The sequence below is a fragment of the Lutra lutra genome, chromosome 18 (genome assembly GCF_902655055.1).
Source record: "Lutra lutra chromosome 18, mLutLut1.2, whole genome shotgun sequence".
Classification (NCBI taxonomy): domain Eukaryota; kingdom Metazoa; phylum Chordata; class Mammalia; order Carnivora; family Mustelidae; genus Lutra; species Lutra lutra.
Window position 1 is genome coordinate 18,374,275 of NC_062295.1, and position 14,722 is coordinate 18,388,996.

A 14,722-nucleotide genomic window follows, 5' to 3' on the forward strand; every position below is an offset into this window, starting at 1 on the left:
GGTCAGGTCAGATTGTTGTCAGGTGGGCTCTTGAGGTTGATTTCTGAAGCCCTAGTCGATAAGTTGGTAAGTCTGGGAACTTTGTGGTGGTTCTTTGACCCATGACCAGAGAATCCTTTCGCCACATCACTTCCAAGGACCGGGGGACACCTCTGAGTGTAAGCGACCCAGCGTGTTTTAATTGAGACGCGTAAAAAAAAAATGCTACTGAAGGTCTAGGATCTGCCTTCGTAGCTTCAGCGGACCCACCGGTTAGAGCTCCTTAGAACAGAGTGACTTAGTTTAATTCTTCCCCTGCCCCAGGTCGTGGGAGTAGGAGACGAGAGTGAAGGAGATCCTCACCGCCCAGTCCCTCTTCACCAGACGTGGTGAGGAGTCAGGATACCTTTTTCTAGACAAGGTCCATTTTCCTTTCTTCCTTGGGTCCCTTTTTTTTTGCAGCAAAAGGTTTCTTCTATCAGATGCGGACGTTGGGCTGAGTGGCGGCTGAAGCCCTTGATGATTCTCTGACATTTGCCTGTTCGGTGACCGTGAAGGGACTGCATTGGCTGGAGACAGGAGGGTTCGTGTTGGTGCAGCTGTGTGTGTGGGCAGCGGAGCCACACGGCAGACGAACTGTGGAGCCAAGGCAGGAGCGTGGCTTTCTCAAGAAGGTAGTGAGTCTCGAGCCACAGACTGAGTGATGACGTTGCCGTTTTAAGGATGATTTTGGTGTCAGAACAATCACCTGTGTAGTTTCCCTGCCCAAAAGGCTTAACCCTGAATGCTATCATGAGGAAACACGCAGACACATTCAAATGCAAGACCATTTCGTGAAACAGTTGTCTTGGATTCTCCAAAAATGTCAGTGTGGTGAAAGGAAAAAAAAAAAGTTGGGGCGCCTGGGTGGCTCAGTTGTTAAGCGTCTGCCTTCAGCTCAGGTCATGATCCCAGGGTCCTGAGATCGAGCCCCACATCGGGCTGCTTGCTCAGCAGGAAGCCTGCTTCTCTCACTCCCCTGGCTTGTGTTCCCTCTCTCGCTGTGCCTCTCTCTCTGACAAATGAATAAGTAAAATCTTAAAAACAAAAAAAAATTGAGTTGATTTTAGATTAAAGGAGACAAAAAAAGAATGACAACTAAATGTAATTGAATGGTCCTTGATTGGATTCTGCATGATGACAAAAAAGCCATATAGGGATAGTTGGGGAAATTTGAACTTGGACCATAAAGGTATTATTTCAAGATTAAGTTTGATTACTTGTAGTGTTGTGATGTAAGAGGATTCCCCCATTTTGTTGCTGCTGTTGTTTTAAAAGAATTTATTTTTGAGTAATCTATACACCCAACATAGGGCTCAAACCTGTAACCCCAAGATCAAGAGTCGTGTGCTCCACTGACTGAGACAACCAACTGCCCCAGGATGGCCCTGTTTTTAGGAGGTACATGCTGAGGTGCCTGCATTAGACCTGTGTTAGAGAAATAAAGCAGTTGTGGCAGGATGTTAGTAACTGATGAATCTTGCAATTTTAAATATTTAAAATGTAAATAAGTCTTAAAAATAACATTTAAAAAATAACAAATTTGGAGGTAGTATAGGCAGTGATCTGATGAGGAAAGGTTGGAGACAAGGCAGGAACTTTGTCTGGCCTTGCGTGATGGAAACGTATAAAAGGCATCCAGTTCAAGAAGAGTGGACAGTTGTTAAGGCCTAGTAACTGATAACGGAAAAGTCCGAGGGGAGATCTTCATTGTGTTGGAAGGGAGAGGTTACTGTCAGAAATACACAAGTTGAGGGAAGCAGGTCTGGGAAGGTCACGGGGACAGTAATGAATTCTAGTTTGGGACACTTAAATGCCAAGGAAGAGCGGCCCGCCTCAACTGTGTTGTACAGGAGACGGGTGGAAGACTGTCGCTCAAGGAATACGAATTGGGGAGGTTCCCATAGTTTTGTCATTTCATTCCTCATTGGCTTGTTTGGTTCTTTGTCTCTCAGATTCCAGCAGGGATGTTTCTCAAACTGAACAGGTGTTCACTGAAGCTTTGTGAGTTCTCTATTATTATAGTAATCTAAAAAAAAAAAAAAAAAAGTAGTTTGGATTACGTACATGATCGCCATAGGACCAGTGGCTGTCGTGTGATTGAGTGGGTGCATTCGTGGTGATATCCACTTTGGTGTCCCTGTTCTCTTGGGGACAAACTCAGTACTTATGTGATGTATGCACTTGGCGCCAAGTGCATTCTGTTTAATGCCGTAACCAACTTGATGTTTCCTTAGTAGCTGGTAGTTTGCCTAGAGATGGAAGCAGTACGGGAATCCTCACACATCACGGAGGAGTAGAGGCGGCTGGGAGCTCAGAGGAACCTGTGCCGTCAGGTTGAATTAATGATGAAAAGGTTTAGTTGCAGGGTATCATCTTCATCTGTCCCGTTATTTTGAGTTTTACTGGTTTTAAATTTGAAATGACTTTTGTGTGTGTGTGTGTGTGTGTGTGTGTGTGTGGTGAAACGTATCTAACATAAAATTTACCATTTTTAAGTGTACAGTTAAGCAGCATTGAGCATATTCACAGTGTTGATTAACTGTTATCACTGTTTCCAGAACTTTTTAATCATCCCAACCTGTGTGCCTGTTGAGCAGTAACTCCCCAAGCCCTTCTCCCCCATGGCCTGGTGTCCTGTGTTCTACTGTCTCTATTTTCCTATTCTAGATCCCTCTTAGATGTGGAATTGTACAGTACCCGTCCTTTGTGTCTGGCTTATTCCACTTAACATAATATTTTCAAGGATTATCCGTGTTGTGGCAGATACTGGAATTTTCCATTCCTTTTCTGTGGCTGAATATTTCATTATGTGTACCTGCCACGTTCTGTTGATACATTCATGTGTTGATAAACAGTTGGATCACTCCCACCTTTTGGCTGTCGTGAATCATGCTGATGTGAACATGGGACTTGTTTGGGTCCCTGTTGTCAGTTCTTCGGGCTGTACAGCTAGAAATGGAAATGCCGGATCACATCTTTTTTAACCTTTTGAGGAACCGCCAGACTGTCTTCTGCAATAGCTGTAACACTTTACTCTCCCACCAGCAAATGTATGAAGGTTCCAGTTTCACCACATCCACTCTAACACTTGTTATTTTCTTTTCCTTTTGTTTATTAAATATTTTATTTATTTGAGAGACAGAGTGTGAGAGCATGTGTAGAGGGTGAGGGGCAGATGGAGAGGAAGAAGCAGACTCCCTGCTGAGCAGGAAGCCTGATGTGGGGCTCAGTCCTAGGACCCTGAGGTCATGGCCTGAGCTGAAGGCAGATGCTTAACCGACTGAGCCACCTGGGTGCTCCCTTCTTTCTTTTTTTTTAAATAATAGCCATCCTAGTGGATGTGAAGTGGTTTTGATTCGTGTTTTCCTAAGAACTACTGACGCTGAGCACCATTTCACTTGTTTATCAGCCATTTTTATCATCATCTTTGGAGAAACGTGTTAAAGTCCTTGCCCAGTTTTGAGTTGGGTTTTTGGTTTTATGTTTTGAGTTTGATCTGTATTTGGGCTGTTAATCCCTTATTATTAGATATATGATCTCTAAGTATTTCCTCCCATCCCATGGGTTGTCTTTTTAGTCTGTTTGCAGTGTTCCTTCATGCACAGTTTTTAATTGTGATGTAGCCCAATTTATCTGTTTTTTCTTTTTTAAGATTTTTATTTATTTATTTGACAGACAGAGATCACAAGCAGGCAGAGAGGCAGGCAGAGAGAGAGGAAGGGAAGCAGGCTCCCTGCCGAGCAGAGAGCCTGATGCGGGGCTCGATCCCAGGACCCCGGGATCATGACCTGAGCTGAAAGGCAGAGGCTTAACCCACTGAGCCACCCAGGTGCCCCTTATCTGTTTTTCTGTTGTTGTTGCCTCTGCTTTTGGTGTCACACTTGGGAATCATTGCCACATCCAAGGGCATGAGGATTTTCCCCAGTGTTTTTTTCTTTTTTCTTTTTTTTAAGATTTACTTATTTATGTTAGAGAGGAAACAAACGGGAGGGACAGAGGGAGAGGGAAGGAACCCCACAGAGTCTCCACTGAGCGCAGAGCCCAATGCGGTGTCAGTCTCACAACCCTGAAATAATGACCTGAGCCAAATCCAAGAGTAGATGCTTAACTGACTGAGCCACCCAGGCATCCAAACAAATGTTTTTTTCTAAGATTTTTATACTTTACTCTTAATGTTTGGATCTGATTAATTTTGAATTAATTTTTTTGTAATGGCGCAAAGTAAGGTTGCAGTGTTTTTCTTTTGCATGTGCATATCCAGTTTTCAGAGCAGCATTTGTTGAAAAGTCTGTCCTTTGCCCATTGAATGGTTTTGGTACTCTTGTTGAAAATTATTTGACCCTGTATGTGATGGGTTATTTCTAGGTTCTCTATCCCATTGGACTATGTGTCTATCCTTATACCCGTGCCACACTGTTTTGATTAGTGTACCTTTGTAGTAAGTTTTGAGATCTGGAAGTGAGAGTTTCCCAATGTCATTCTTCTTTTTCTTTTCTCTCTCTCTTTTCTTTTAAAAAAAGATTTTATTTATTTGACAGAGATCACAAGTAGGCAGAGAGGCAGGCAGAGAGAGAGAGAGGGAAGCAGGCTCCCTGCTGAGCAGAGAGCCCGATGCGGGACTCGATCCCAGGACCCTGGGATCATGACCTGAGCTGAAAGGCAGAGGCTTCAAACCACTGAGCCACCCAGGTGCCCTCTCTTTTTTTTTTTTTTTTTTAAGATTTTGTTTATTTATTTGACAGCACAAGCAGGAGGAACAGCAGAAGGTGAGGGAGAAGCAGGCTGAGCAAGGAGGCTGATGTGGGGCTCCATCCCAGGACCCTGCGATCATTACCTGAGCTAAAGGCAGATGCTTAACCGCCTGAGCCACCCAGGTGGCTCAGTATTATACTGAGTATAATACTTAATACTCAATATAAAACTTAATACTCAACAGTATTAAGTCTTCCAGTCCATGAACACAGGATGGTCTTGCTATTTATTTGTGTTTTCTTTAATTTCTTCAGCAGTTTTTCATTGTTTTCAGCAAACAGGTCTTTTAGCTCCTTGGTTATGTTTATTCCTAAGCATTTTATTCTTTTTGATGCTGTTATAAATGGTATTGTTTTCTTAATTTCCTTTTTGGGTTGTTGATTGCTGGTGTATAGAAACACAACTGATTTTTGTTTGTTGATTTTATATCCTGTAGCTTTGCTGAATTTATTAATGCTAACAGGTTGTGTGTGTGAATTCTTTAGGGTTTTCTATATATAAGATCATATAGTTTATGAACAGAGATCATTTTTTTCTTCCTTTACAATTTAGATGTCTATTATCTCTTTCTCTTGTACTGTTCCGGCTAGAAATTCCAATACTGTGTTAATAAAATAGCATACTTATCTTGTTCCTGGCCTTAGGGGAAAAGCTTTCAGCCTTTCACCGTAGGGTATGATAGCTGTTTTTCTTGTGTGACCTTTATCATGTTAAGGAAATTCTTTTCTAGTCCTAGTTTATTGAGTTTTTTGGTTGTTGTTTGTTTATCTTATTTTTTTTAACATAAAATGTGTTGGATTTTATCAGATGCTTTTTTCTGCATTAACTGATATGGTCATGTGTTTTCTTCCCTTCATTTTATTAATGTAGTCCATTATATTGATTAATTTTTATATATTGAGCCTCTCTTCATTTTGGAGATCCATTCTACTTAATTATGGTATATAATCCTTTTTAATATGGTTGCTGAATTTAGATTATTATTATTTTATTGGGTATTGTTGATTGTGTATTTATAAGGAAATGGTCTGTAATTTTCTTTTAGTATTTGGTTGGCCGTGGTATCAGGTTAATGCTGGCTTCATAGAATGAGTTAGGAAGTGTTTTGTGTTAGTTTGCCAGGACTGCCATAACTAAATATCACAGACTGGATGGTTTAAGAATAGAAATTTTTTTTCTTATGGTTCCGGGAACTAGAAGTCCAAGATCAAGGTATTGGCAGGGTTGATTTCTTCTGAGACCTCTCTCTGCTTGCTGGTGGCAGTCTTCTACCTATGCTTGCTTTCTATTGGTGTCTGTGTCCTGATCTTCTCTTGTTATAAAGACACAGTCGGATTGGATAAGGGCCCACCTAGATGACCCATTTTACCTTAATTGCCTCTTTAAAGCTCCTAGGTCCAAAGCTAGTCACACTCTGGGATACTGGGGATTTGGACTTCAACATGTAAACTTTGGGGCAACACAGGTTTTGATTACTGATTCTGCCTCCTTCCTACTTAGTTATAGGACTATTCAGATTTTCTGTTTCTTCTTCAATCAGTTTTGGCAAATTGTGTTTCTAGGAATTTGTCTGTTTCATGTAAGTTATCTAATTTGTTGGCATATAATTGTTCATCATATTCTCTTATAATCCCTTTTATTTCTGTAAAATTGTAGTAAATGTACTCACCTTCATATCTGATCTTAGTAATTGAAAGCTTCTTTTTTTTGGTCAGTCTAGATACCAGGTTTGTCAGTTTCGTTGGTCTTTTCAAAGAACCTACTAGTTTTGTTGATTTTTAAAATTACTTTCTATTCTTTATTTCATTTACCTCTGCTCTAATCTTTATTTTTTCCTTCCTTCTGCTAACTTTGGGTTTAGTTTCTTATTTTTCTTTTTCCTTAATGTGTACAGTTAGGTTATTGATTTGAGATATTTCTTCCTTTTTAATGTATGTGTTTAAAGCTATGAATTTCCCTCTTAGTCTTGCTTTTGCTGTGTCCCATAACTTTGGAGAAGTTGTGCTTTCATTTTCCTTCCTCTCAGGGTATTTTCTCCTAAAAATTTGAGTTTATTGATCTTACAGGTTTTAAGCTTACACCTTTTTTGGCCTTAGAGTTACCTGGGAATGGCGTTATATCTTGTTTTCATGTTTGTGCGTATTTAAGTTATATTATGATAAAACAGCATTTTTATGATAAAAAAGCATCACAGACAGGGGTGTCCATCAGAACCCCTCTCTAAATGTACTGTATACATTCTTCCAGTTTTGCCCACGAGAGAGCAGTAGTATATGAAACAGAAAAAGAAAAGACTCTTAGCGAATAACTAAATCTGTAATCTTAAAGGCCCTGCACACACTCTTCCTGGTGGTCCTTAGAATAAAAGATAAATCCATCTTTACCAAAGATCTGTGTCAAGGGGAGAGGTGGCTGTGGGCTGCTCTGCAAATCTGGCTAGATGTCCTTCAGCCCTGACTCAGCGAATTGCTCTTCTTTAATTCCATTTTGTTCCCCACCTCCCACATACTCCCAGTTTCTGCACTGTCATCCACACAGTCCTCACTGGCCAGTTTTGGGTGGCCATCTCAATACCCTGCATGACAGATGGGGAAAGAGGCACTTGGGGCCAGTGATAGACATGAAGTAGCCAGTTGTTCTGGACAGGTTGCACGTTCTGCCGGTTACTTGGCCTTCTGAGCTTGCTCAAGTTTGGGATAAGGATCGGTTGGGGCTTAAAAAGCTCTTGACCAGGTCACTTTCCAGCTGTTGGAGGGATTCCTCTGAGAGCAGCCCAAGAGACTGCTTCTTTAACAGGTGTGCTCCTCTTTGGCCCTGTGTGCTAACACCGATACCTCTGTCTCGCTGCAGGTTTTCAAGAACCCCCACGAGGTGGTGACCGTGCTGCTGATTCAGACTCTGGGGGCCTTGCTGCCCGCTCTGCCCGACTGCCTCAGCTCTAGCCTGGAGAGGGCAGGGCCTGAGCTGGAGCTTCTCAAGCTGCTGGAGTTCTATGACGCCACCGCCCACTTTGCCAAGGGATTGGAGATGGCGCAGCTCCCCCACCCACGTAAACATTCCTTCTGGCTTGTCTTCACTTGCTCTTTTTGAAGCTTCTGGGGCCTGGGTTTTCCTGTCTTCTAGATGACTGATCTTGCAGAATTGGAAGGGATCCTTGTTTTCCTTCTCAGCAGATACAGAAGCCGCTTCCAGGAAAGCATGCCATTGTGGAAATGGTTGTTGCCTGTTAACCAAGCCCAGTGCTACCTAGGGGCTTTGTATGCTCTGCGAACGGGATGGGTACATCAGCAGGGGCTTAGAATATAAATGAGGTAGCTGGACATCGGTGGCCTTGAGTTGGCGGCCGGCTACCTTGGGAGGGTGGAGTCCTCTTCCCTTTGAGGCATCATAAAACCTCAGACAACTCAACCTAAAAAGTAAGTTAAGAGAACAGATAGGTTAGAGGAGCTTTTTGATGGGGCACCGGCAAGTTCTTAAGGACAGGGAGGCTGTGTCAGGACTAAGGGTGGTAATGGGGGAACGGGGCATTCCCCAGCTGTATCTGGGAACAAAGCACTCCTGATTCCTATTTGGGAACACAGCAGTGATGTGCTACCTGTGTCCCCTGTAAGTTAAAAGCATCATAAACTTTTAAGTAGCACAGATCTCGTGACACATGCTGCTGTCAAATCAGGAAATCGTTTCAGGAAGCTTTGTTCTGCCATTTGGCTGCTGTGTGTCACTACCTTGGTTTATTTAATAGTTATTCTCTTTAATTACATTTGTGTATAATTACTTTGTACATTCCAGGGAGTGTGTGTGTTGTTCGAGTTCCGGATGAATCATAGGTGTTTTGGCTCACTCACTCGGCAGGTCTCGGTTGTGGGAGAGGCCGGGGGGATGTGGATAGCTTCCAGGGGACCGGGATGCGGGGTCCAAGTGGCTAGAGCATAGGACGTGCTGCCTTCTAGGGCCTAGTAGAATGAAGGTGGGGCAAAGTGCAGAAGGGCTGGTCGCCTTCCTCCCACCGGTGAAGGACATCCTTGAAGAAGAGAGGACCACCCTCCAAAGAAGCAGATGTGGAAGTGCTTTGTTAGCCAGCCGCAGAAATTTTGATTTTTAAGGATTCCTATTGAGGTTTTCAAAAAAGTATTTCTTTAAATCTAAAAATACTTCAGAAACACACAAAAATAAAAATACAGGAGAATAAAAATGATTCACTACACAAAAATAAAAATACAGAAGCATAAAAATGATTCACTACGCAAAAATAAAAATACAGAAGCATAAAAATGATTCATCACCTCAGCACTCAGAGAGAGCCTCTGGCAGCCTTCTGTTATATTTTCTCCCAGTAATTCAAATATAAATACACATTTTCCACAAATGGAAAATATATGCATATGTAACCACTGTTAAAAATTTGGTGTACCTCCCCAAAATATCCTTATAGAGTAAGGATTTTTTTCCCCATTGTTTATCAAGTATGTTGCAGAAATATTTTCAAACTTTATATTTTGCCTTTAACATTGTTTCTATTTTAGTAATTAATGCATGTACATGGCATGATTAGAAATATATGAAAGATTTTGCAATAGAAAAATGAAATTTTTTTTTAGAAAAATGAAATTTTTAAGATAATTTATTTATTTATTTATTTTTAAAGATTTTATTTATTTATTTGACAGACACAGATTACAAGTAGGCAGAGAGGCAGGCAGAGAGAGGAAGGGAAGCAGGTTCCCTGCTGAGCAGAGAGCCCGATGCGGGGCTCGATCCCAGGACCCTGGAATCATGACCTGAGCCGAAAGCAGAGGCTTCAACCCACTGAGCCACCCAGGCGCCCCAAGATAATTTATTTTATAATTAATAAATAACAGGCATTCATTATTAAAAAAACAGAAAAGACAAAGAAGGAAGGTCATTCTCCATCTCCCATCTAAAAACAATATTTTGTGTTATATCCATGTGCAGATTCTCTATGAATGACAGTGTCTCTGTATCCTTAATTACTTTTTTTTGAAGATTTTATTTATTTATTTGAGATAGAGCGAGAGCAAGAGAGCATGCATTGGTGCGGGGGAGGTTGGTGGGCAGAGGGAAAGGGAGAAACAGACTCACCGGTGAGCAGGGAGCCTGATCTGGGTCGTGATCCCAGGACCCAGGATCATGACCTGAGCCTAAGGCAGACGCTTAACTGACTGAGCCATCCAGCTGTGTGCTTTAAATTTTTTTTTTTTTTAAAGATTTTATTTATTGGGGCACCTGGGTGGCTTAGTCAGTTAAGTATCAGATCCTTGATTTTTGACTCAGGTCATCATCTTGGGGGGGTGAGATTGAGCTGCACGTCAGTCTCTGCTCAGTGGGGAGTCTGCTTGTCCCTCCCCTCTACTCCTCCCGCCTCTCTCCCTCTCCCTCTTTCTCTAAAAGAAAGAAATAAAATCTTTTTTTTTTGAAGGTTTTATTTATTTATTTGACACAGAGAGAGATCACAAGTAGACAGAGAGGCAGGCAGATGGGGTGGGGGGAAGCAGACTCCCTGCTGAGCAGAGAGCCCAACTCGACGCTCGATCCCAGGACCCTGAGATCATGACCTGAGCCGAAGGCAGAGGCTTAACTCACTGAGCCACCTAGGCACGCCAGAAATAAATAAAATTTTTAAAAAATATTTCATTTATTTGACAGAAAGCAGGAGCAGGGGGAGGGGCAGAGGGAGAAGCAAGCTCCCCGCCGAGCAGGGAGCCCGATGCGGGGCTCGATCCCAGGACTCTGGGATCACGACCTGAGCTGAAGGCAGAGGCCTTAACCCACTGAGCCACCCAGGCGCCCCCTTAAATATGTTTTTAATAGAGTATTTTGTTACTGTATTAACCCCCTCAAATTTAGGGGGAGGGGAAAAAAAACCTCAAATTTAATATTTACTCAATAATGTCACCTAATATATGAATTTTTCCATTTGTTCCACAAAAGTTTTTTTTTTTTTTTCCCACAGAAGTATAGCTGCTTCCCCACTTCTGCCTCCCATTAAGATCAGTTGGTGCACATTGTATCTGGTTGTCTTGTCTCTTTAATCTCTTAATCTGAAACAGTCATCTCATCTTTCTTTTGTCTTTCAAGACACTGACCTCTTTGAAGAATACAGGGTAGTTTCCTAGTGGAATGTCCCATATTCTGGAACTGTCTGATTGATTCCTGAAGATTAAATTTAGATGAAATATTTTGGCAAGAATGCTGCATTGATGATGTGGTGTGTTTCCTGTGGCACCACGTCAGGAGACACTTAATGTCCAGTCATTGGTGATGGTTGGATTAATCACTTAGTAGATGTATCCACTAGATCTCTCTATTGTAAAGGTACTTCTCCCTCTTTGAAACTCATAAGTAATCCTTAGGGTGCCTGGATGCTTCATTCGGTTAAGTGTCTGCCTTCAGCTCAGGTCATGCAGGGTCCTAGGATTGAGTCCCACATCTGGTTCCTTGTTCAGCGGGGAGTCTCCTTCTCCCTCTGCTTGTCACCGCTTGTGCTCTCTTTCACTCTCCACCTGTCTCTCAAATAAATAAATAAAATCTTAAAAAAATTAAGTAACCCATGGAGTGATGCCTTGAGCCCATAGAAATATACTAATCCTCAAAAAATATTTACCCAGTGACTTTAGCCTCCATCGATAATCCTTGCCTGAATAAACTTTTACACTGCTGATTATAAAATGATGATTTCGTAATTCTCTGCTTTCTTCTACATCTATTTGTGGCCTTCTTTTATAAAGAAGAGATTTCCCTTTCTTTCCTCACTTTTTAAAAAAGTTTTATTTATTTACGTAATCTCTCTACCCCATGTGGTGCTCGAACTCACAACCCTGAGATCAAGAGTCTCATGGTCTTCTGACTGAGCCAGCCTGGTGGCCCCTTTCCTCACTTTCATATCACTGTGAACTCCTGGATTCTTTTTTTACTCACTGTGTTATGATTTGTTGTTGCCACTATTCATTTTGATGCTTGAATTATTTCCACTTTGGTCAGTGGTTGCCCCTTTGGGCTGCCTCCTGGATCTTTTCAACGTGTCCCCATCAGTCTTTAAGTGCATTCTTGCTGTTTGGCACAAACTGTTCCAGGAACACATACCTTCCCTGCCTCAGACCTGTGTTTTCCCAAGGAGCCTGGTTTCTTCTAGTGGTAAATGGTATTTAGAACAAGGTCTGGACACCGAGGGTACTCATTGTTGCTGGGCTTCTAGGGCCTTTTGTTGGACAGAGCTAGGAAATGCATATTTCTAGTTTGTTCCAAAGAATTGGAACAGTGGATTGTTCTAGATCGTTCCAAAGCAGATCCACCACCACAGGTTCGTAGCTTCTGTCTTCCTACTTGCATCTCTGGTTCCCAACTTGTGTGTGTGTGTTTTGTATATGTAGATGTCCAATTATTTTTCGTGACTGCTTTATAGATAGATCACAGTGTGTTTAATTTATTCTATTCAACTACAAATGGACGAGTACTGGAATGCTGGACGCTGAGGTTGCTGTGCCGAGCAAAACCAGACAGTCCCTGCTGTCACCCATCATCTATTCTGGTGGGAGATAATCTAATGATCATAGTAATGGGTGTATAATTACAAAATGAGATGAGTACTTTGAAGAAAAACAAAGTGGTTCTAGGAGCATATGTGAGCCAACAAAGCTGATCGAGCCTGGTGACTTGAGCTGAGTGAGTCCTGGAAGAAAAACGGGGAGGTGACCAGATGCCGGAGGATAAGGGAGAACAAGATCCTTCTGGACAGAAGCATCGGCACATGACCAGAAGGGAGCCCTGTGTGTCTGAGGAGCTGAGAGAAGGCTGGGGGCCAGGGGGATGGTGAAGGAGGAAAGGCTGGGGCAGTTAAAAATAAAAAGAGTTGGCTTTTATGGAGTGTTCCCACATGCTAGACACAGATTTTATGTAATCCCCACTAAGGCCTTATAAGATTGGTGCCTTTATTAATCTTAATTTATAGTTGAGGAAACAGGCCTCCAGAGTTCCGTCATTGTACACAGTCACATAATAAGTAGGAGGCAGGGGAGCCTGAACAGAAGAGCCTTTACTTGCCACTGCCTATCTCTTTCACCTTCTCAGGTCAAGCCTGCGTGGGTCCTTGCAGGCCAGAGAAAAGATTTTGGATTCCAGCTGAGGCACTCAGAGGCTGATTAGGGACACGTCAGAAAGATTTCAGGAGGCAGCCTGAAGGGGCCACCGCTGACCAAATTCAAAACAATTTGAGCATCAAAGTGGATAATGACAATAGTGGATCATAACACCATGAATATGGAAGAATCTACGAGTTCACGGGATTTATTGTATTAAAGAGCGAGAAAGGAAAATCTTTTCTTTATAAGAGAAGACCTGCAAGTAGATCTAGAAGGAACAAGAGGATTAGGGAATCATTTTATAATCAGGAGTGTAAAAGTTTATTCAGGCAAGGCTTATCAGTGGATGCTGAAGTCATTTGGGTGTCAGTATTCAGCCTAGAAGCTGAGTTGCTATGTCTTGGAAGGTGCCCATTTCAATTTTTGGTACAAACATGCTTTGTATTTTTTTTTTTTTAATGTAGGCGAATATAGGAATTTTGGGGATGCCTAGTATATGAGGTATCCTGTCTCTAAAGTCCCAAAAATATTCCAGCAGACCCTTTTCTCTGTAGCACTTCTGGAACTGGCCCTTGACTAGAGTTATCATTTGAAGTGATTCTTAGCCATGGTGGGTTGTGGGACGCAGGGAGTTGGCATCTTTAACAGTACTCTAGATAAATTACACCCAGAGCCCAAGTTCCTCAAAGTTATTTACTGAAGTGATTGCTGCAGCTTCCACGAACAGCCACAGCCCATTAACAAAATGCAGTCACCCCAAGGTGAAACCAGACAAGTTCCAGCAGAGTACCATAACCCGTTGCTTTCCAGCAATTTTGGCCCCTTTGTTCATTATCGATTTTAATTTTTGATCCCCTCAAGATGACTACAACCTGGTGAAAGTCACGGAACTGGTGGAGGCTGTGTATGGTCCATACAAACCCTACCAGCTGAAGTACGGCGACCTGGAAGAGAAGAACGTCCTCATCCAGATCAGCGCGGTGCCCTTGGTAATGGCCCAGTCCCACCAGTGGCCGGGCAGGGAGCCTCTGGTTTGCCAGCCCCAGGGAGGGGGTGGGGTGCAAAGCCTGGGAACAGGGAGCCGGCAAAAAACGGGCTCTAAGTACCCAGTGGACTCTTGCAATCCAGGTGTAAAATGAGACCATGGAGATGCTATTGATTTTCTATTTAAAATCTCAGATAAAGGTCCAGTAGAATGAGAGGCTTAAATCTTTGAGGGGAAAGTTGATGATCTCCCAGATAATGAATTCTTACTATGGCAGTCTTCCGTCTGAGCTGAAGGCCGACGCCTAATGACTGAGCCACCCAGGCACCCCCTTCCCCCTTCTTTTTCTTTTTTTTAGTTGATGAGCATTTACTGAGCACTTACTGCAGACTGACATTACTTTAAGTGCTGGAAACTAGAAAAGCACGAACAAGTGGTGTTTTCTGCCCTCGAGGAGCTTATAGTCAGGGTGATATTTTGAGACTGGAGAATCAGGGAAGAAACCCTTTTCTCCGTGTCCTCTCTTGGTTGCTGTCAGTGCTTTCTGGCCCTGAGAAGCAAGGACTAATCCGTGATCTTAGACTGGGCTTCTCAAAACCTCACAGAGCCTGGTGCAGATGGGCACAGGAGCCGAGCACTCAGGGACAGTGCCCCAGGGGCAGGTTCACTTGGGCGGGCCTCCGAGGGTGAGGGAAGGCATTCCCGTTGCCAGTATTATGGTGATCTAGCATGACGCGAGTTGACATTTAAGAGCAGATCTCACACTAGTTAAACTCTGCTGCCTCCTGCCATTTTTCCGTTTTCTAGTGATGTGCCTAGAAAGTCCGTTCCACCTCAGTTACATTCTTGCCCCTGAAGGAAGATTTTC

The 14,722-nt window shown here is 42.7% G+C and overlaps 1 protein-coding gene across 2 annotated transcripts in view; it reads left to right on the forward strand.

Moving 5' to 3' along the window:
• The window catches only part of COG7 (component of oligomeric golgi complex 7), an 88,544-nt gene that overhangs the window by 29,597 nt on the left and 44,225 nt on the right, over positions 1 to 14,722 (forward strand). For both annotated transcript variants that reach the window (XR_007124335.1, XM_047713130.1), the window contains exons 7-8: positions 7,624 to 7,822; positions 13,731 to 13,858. Coding sequence is in view for 1 of the 2 variants with exons in the window: in XM_047713130.1 (XP_047569086.1) it covers positions 7,624 to 7,822; positions 13,731 to 13,858 (327 nt within the window). In the remaining variant the exon portion in view is untranslated. The remainder of the gene's footprint in view (positions 1 to 7,623; positions 7,823 to 13,730; positions 13,859 to 14,722) is intronic.